The 6000-nt window shown below is 46.3% G+C and overlaps 1 protein-coding gene across 1 annotated transcript in view; it reads left to right on the top strand.

Annotated features, from left to right (window-relative positions):
• Positions 1–3065: 3065 nt before the first annotated feature.
• The window catches only part of SLC22A15 (solute carrier family 22 member 15), a 38464-nt gene continuing 35529 nt past the window's right edge, over positions 3066–6000 (top strand). The window contains exon 1 of the mRNA XM_052666111.1: positions 3066–3300. Coding sequence (XP_052522071.1) covers positions 3214–3300 — 87 coding nt within the window. The 5' untranslated portion in view covers positions 3066–3213. The remainder of the gene's footprint in view (positions 3301–6000) is intronic.

Here is a 6000-nt window from a genome sequence, read left to right as displayed (position 1 = left end):
GTACTCTTTAATATCTTCATCAATGACACCAACAGTGGCGTTGAGTGCACCCTCAGTGAGTTTGCAGATGACATCAAGCTGTGGACTGCAGTTGACACTCCAGAGGGACACAGTGCCATCCAAAGGGATGTAAGCAGGCTTGAGCAGTGGGCCCAGGTGAATCTCATGGGAGATCTCACGGCAAAAGAGAGCAGAGGACAGGCTGAGTTAAAGCTGCAAATGCCATAGAGCATGGCTGAATGGAAAGGCTGGGTGGGAAGGATGCACAGGAAGTGGAATGTCAACTGTGCTAAGCACCAGAACATCTCCTCCGAGTCTTAGCAAAGTGTTAAAATGAGACAAGTGCGGTTGGATGAACACCAGAAAGGTCCTGACATTTCAGAAATCCTTGGCTGTTTTGCCTTTAATCAATCTGTACTAAGCCTCAAATATGAAAAGAAGTGCTTATGGCAAAGGTGAATTTCATATTAAGAGTAAATTGCTTTGATGCTTGTCAATTTGCCAAGATTTTTATAGCAAGGAAATGATATCATTTTATATTATATCCTAGACTCTTGGCATGGCCCTAAAGGTCACATTGCACAACACAGCTCTCTTCCCTTTTCTCCAGCTGTTGTTCATACAACAAAAACAGGCATGAGTGGCATTGCTGCTGACTCTTGGTACCACTAGGAAAAAAGTCTCAACATCCTAGTTTGTTTACATTCCTGAGTTTTATTGTGAAGGTAGAATGAAAATGGATCATGAAAAGTTCATGGCCACTCTGCATGAATGTTGTCAAGTATTTCACAGATGTATTTATCTCCTTTCTCATTTAGTGGAGTTCATGTTTCTTCACAAGTCAGCTCTTACTTCTAAATGCGAACCACTCCTACACATTCAAAATGCAGGCTCTTTAAACAAATGGCAAAAAGCTTTCATAAAACATATGGCAAGTATTACAGTTTTATGAAGACGTCCTCCCTGAGTATTAAATCAAGCACAAAATGATTGTGGTAGGGTGAGAACCAAATTCTAGTGGAACATACATAATATTCTCATGCCAAATCTCTATGCGTGTTCCTTTTATTTTTTCCCAGCAAACAGCAAGTATGCTATGACGTGTAATTACAGAACATTGCATAATTGAGGAACCATAGAATCATAGGATCATTTAGGTTTGCAAAAGTCCTTTAACGGTCACCTAGTCCAACTCCCCTGCAACGAACAGGGACACCTACAGCGATATCAGGTTGCTCACAGCCCCATGCAGCCTGACCTTGAATGTTTCCAGGGATGACGCATTACCACTTCTCTGGGAAATCTGTTTCAGTGCTTCATTACCCTTACTGTAAAACACTTCTTTATAACCAGCCTAAATCTCCCCTCTATTAATTTGAAACCATTTCCCCTTGTCCTATCACAACAGACTCTGAGAAAGAGTCTGCCCCCCTCATTTGTAGCCCCTTTTAAATACTGAAAAGCCAATCTCAGGACTCACCAGAGCCTTCTCCAGGTGGAACAACCTCTCAGTTTGACCTCGTAGAAGAGGTGTTCCATCCCTTGGATCATGTTTGTGGCACTCCTCTGGATGCACTCCAATAGGTCCACATCAATATGTCTGTGTCTCTTGTACTCAGGACTCCACATCTGGACGCAGTACTCCAGGTGAGGTCTCACCAGCACAGAGTAGAAGGGCAGGATCACCTTCCTCACCCTGCTGGCCATGCTTCTTTTGATACAGCCCAGGATACACTTAGTGCAAAACCCTGCATGTAGCTTTACTAAACCTCATGGGGTTCAGCTGGGCCCACTGCTTGAGCCTGTTTAGGTCTCTCTGAATGTCATCCCATTCCTTGAGCATGTAAACTACACCACACAGCTTGGTGTCAAACTTGCTGAGAGTGCCTTTGATTCCATTGTTAATGCATGTCATTGATGAAATGATTAAAGAGCACCAGTCCTCATACTGACCCTGAGGGATGCCACTCATCACTGATTTCCAACCTGACATTAAGCCATTGACCACCACTCTCTGGGTATGATCTCACAACTAGTTCCTTGTCCATTGAACAGTCCACTGATCGGATGATTCCAATTTGGAGAGAAGGATTTTATAAGGGACCATGTCAAAGGCGTTACTGAAGTCCAGATAGATGATGTCAGAGGCTCTTCCCATGTTCATTGACACAGTTACACCACAGACTCATAGAACTGCTCAGGTTGGAAAAGACCTTAAAGATCACCAAGTCCAACCACAGCCTAACCATACCACCCTAACTCTAACAACTCTCTGCTAAATCATGCCCCCAAGCACCACATCCAAATGGTTTTCAAACACATCCATGGATGGTGACTCAACCACCTCCCTGTGGAGCCTATTCCAGTGCTTAACAACCCTTTCTGTAAAGAATTATTTCCTGATATCCAACCTAAGCCTTCCCTGGTGCAACTTGAGGCCATTTCCCCTCGTCCTGTCACCTGTCACAAGTGAGAAGAGGCCAGCCCTGCTCTTGCTGCAATCACCTGTCAGGTATTTGAAGAGAGCAATAATGTCTCCCACAGCCTTCTTTTCTCCAGACTGAACAGCCTCAGTTCCTTTAGTTGTTCCTTGTAGGGCACATTCTCCAAATCCTTCACAAGCCTTGTTGCCTTTCTTTGGACAGCAGAAGGGCAGCATCATGGAAGGCCACTAGGTATGTCAGGACACAGGCGTTGTGCATGAATGGACAGGCTTTAAGCAGAGTGCTCTGTATAGGTACAGCTTCTCAGTCCGCTAGCTGCAAGCAACCGCCTCCCTCACGCTCCCCTCACAGACACACCGCAGACCCCATCACACAACCGCAGTGTCCGCTCACACATCCCTCACAGCACCCCACAGACACCCGGCAGACCGCTCGCACACACACGCACCACCTATCCCACATTCCCCCTCGCACGTCCCCACGCTCGGCCTCACTCGCTCCCACCCCCTTCCTCACCGGCAGCCAATGGCAGCCCGAGGAGTAGGCGAGCCTCCCTTCCCTCCCACCCCCTACTGGAACTCCTCCCGCGCGCATGCGCTCATCGCTCTGAACGGCGTTCGGGGGACCGCTGCCTTTCCGCTTCCCTCGCGGGCGGCGGCTGCGCGTGAGCGCCGCCTCGCGCCTCCCGCCGTTTCCTGCGGGTTGAGGGCCCGCTCGGCGATCCTCTGCCCGCCGCCTGCCCCGGGCCGGGGATGCGCGACGCGGCGGGATGGAGGTGGAGGAGGCGTTCCCGCTGGTGGGGCAGATGGGACCCTACCAGGTGTATCTGTGCGTCCTGCTGGCCGTGCTCCTCCAGGTGAGGGGTGCTCGCGTGTGGGCTGCAGCCGAGTGCTGAGTGCTCGAGGTGCAGGCGGCGACCTGCGCCGTCCTCCTGGCGCTGGGGTGACCGCTGGGCAACGGCAGGGCTGGAGCTGCTGCAGGGTGAGCTTGGAGCGCGAGGCTGGTGCTGCGTCTTGCCTTCAGGAGTCCCGGCTCGTGTCCTTCCGTGCGCCGTGATAGAGCGCTTAGTCAGATGAAGGGCAGGTGCTGGAGATTCTGCAGGGGATCCGGCACGACTTCAGGTCGGATATTAGGAAAAATGCCTGCTCAGGAGGAGTGGTGAGGCAGTGGCACAGCTGCCCTGAGAGGTGGTGCAGTCACCGTCTTAGAGGTGTTTGAGAACCGTGTAGATGAGGCACTGAGGGACACAGTTTAGTGGGCACGGTTGGACTAGTTGATCTTAAAGGTCTTTCCCGACCTTAATGATTCTATGAAGTAGGTGTGAGGAGAATGTCCATCTTCACAGTGTGGCCTAGGCATAAGGTACAGCTGAAATCTGACACAAGTTGATTTACTCAATTGTAACTTATCAAACCTGTCATTGTGGTGACTTCATCTAGACTTATTAATTCTGGAATACAGCCAATATAGAAGTGTACTTGCTTTGCGGAAGTGGGGCACTTAACAGCATCCCTCCCTCTACTGACTGTATCTTATGGTCACCTGGAGCTTCCAATCATAAGCAGTGAGACTGCAGATGTCTTCTGCCCGCTAAGGGATTGATGGAGGTAGTAAGAAACTCTGTCAGATAACCAGCAAAGTTCAGATGCTCAGTTCTGTCAGCTGGGGATTCTGCATGTGCTTGCGAAGCTGAGATGTTGAATGGCAAAGACCTCGTATGTTTCTATTTCCTTGTACTGTTTATCCCCATTCATTTTCCTCCACCATCTGTTCTTTATCTGATTGATCTTTTAAAGTTAAGCATTAATTAGAGCTTGTTGTACTGGCCATCCAGACAACTTGTGTGCTCACTGAAGGTTAGGGAGTAAGCAGTTACTAGCTATTTCTTTCAGTGCTGGTCATGTTTTGCAACCATGACAAGTGCTCTTTATCCCCAAAGTTTTAGGCAGTGTGGCTCAACTGTTCTGTAATGCTGTTTCTTGTTCATTTGCTTTGTGACAGCTTAACTTATTTCTCCAGTCAGAAGTAGCATGTATCTTTACAAATCACATGATATATTTAGGATAGTTGTAAGATAGAAATGGAATGGGTGTACAGGTCTGTTTTCCTCTTGTGTTATCTTTAATTCCTGAAGTTTACCCATGTGAATAATCCTGATCTAAATTCCTGTGCCTGTACAGATGTGAAGTATAGAAAATATTACAGATGGAGGTTTTTGTCTTTCAGCCTATGAGTCAGTTTTATACAACTAGTTCCTGGTTGGGTGGCTGATTGCTTTCTATGTTCCTTTGTTGGTGCCAGAGTACATGGTGTGTCATTGGGATGTGCTAGAATCAAGCTGAAGTTCATTGCCATGACTAGTGTTAGTCTTTTGTCTGGTTTATTGTCACACTCTGGAGGATGCACACAAAGGTGTAATGTATTTGGCTCGTGTGACATGGATTTAGGTAATCATGGTCTCCTTCAGTGGATTAGATGCAGCATTTGGCTACGAAAGAACTCCTCTTAGTCTGTCAGTCTGCTAAGGACTGACTGTTCTAATTTATTGCTCACTTTCCTGTGCCTTGCTCAGTCAGCTGGCTTTGTGTTTTCACACTGACACATTTGTTTCAAAACTGTTTCTACGTTCATCTGATCTGTCAAGTTTCTTCATCTGATACAAGTATACAGAGTTCAAACTCTGTGTTTTCTACCCCATAAGATTCCTTGCAGAGTTTTGCTTTTCCTTGCAGATTTTGTGCTTTTTTTTCCTCTCTGGATATTTCTGATCTATTGACTTTTGTACCTCTTTGTAGTTGTTTTCCCTCACGTTACAGTGGTTTTGTTCTCATATGTTAAGCTGCTTTTCCCGCGTTCCTTACTGATGTGCCAAAATAAAATCTTCTTGTCTGCTCTCTAAATTCTAATTACAAACAGTTTAGCTCACAGAATTTCTCTGAGATAAGCTCTACCAAATGCACAAGTCTGTTTGCGTGAAACTTTCTGTGTTGCAGTCAGTTCTCATGTGGGCTTGAACTGGTCCCAGACCTGTGGGACAAGCTTAATGATACTGATGGGGGGTGGGGGGAGGGAAAATCCTTCAGGTTGCTGGTAGTTGGAAGATTTTATGTCATAGCCTAAGGATTAGACTGGTACGTCTCTCTTTTTCAACTTTGCAGGGTATTTGTTTTCACTTAGTTTTGTTCCTGTGTTACCTGCTGTGGTTATCCATTAACTTGTTGGAGCTGTTACTCTATTCAACTATGCTTCGCTTATTCACTGCCAATCTAATGGCTTTGGAAGATTTTAGGGCATGTTCTGCAGAACTGGATGCTGTCTTTATAGTAGCTAGGTAAGTCTATGGACTTACCTGAAACCCATATTTAACTGAAGGGTATGGGGTTAGGCTAGTTTCATGAATTGTAGGTTGCATTAATCTTGCATTTCCAATGTATATTCAAGAGTTAGAGAGGAATAAGGTGAGCTGATAACTCTTAGAATACTTATAACTTTACTTAGAACTGAAAGTAGCTGTTTGACACCTATTGATTTCTAGAAAAGCACTTGCTACCTTTTG

This window comes from Tympanuchus pallidicinctus, unplaced genomic scaffold (assembly GCF_026119805.1).
Source record: "Tympanuchus pallidicinctus isolate F22 unplaced genomic scaffold, pur_lepc_1.0 scaffold10, whole genome shotgun sequence".
NCBI lineage: Eukaryota > Metazoa > Chordata > Aves > Galliformes > Phasianidae > Tympanuchus > Tympanuchus pallidicinctus.
This window is presented reverse-complemented; position numbering and strand designations above follow the sequence as displayed.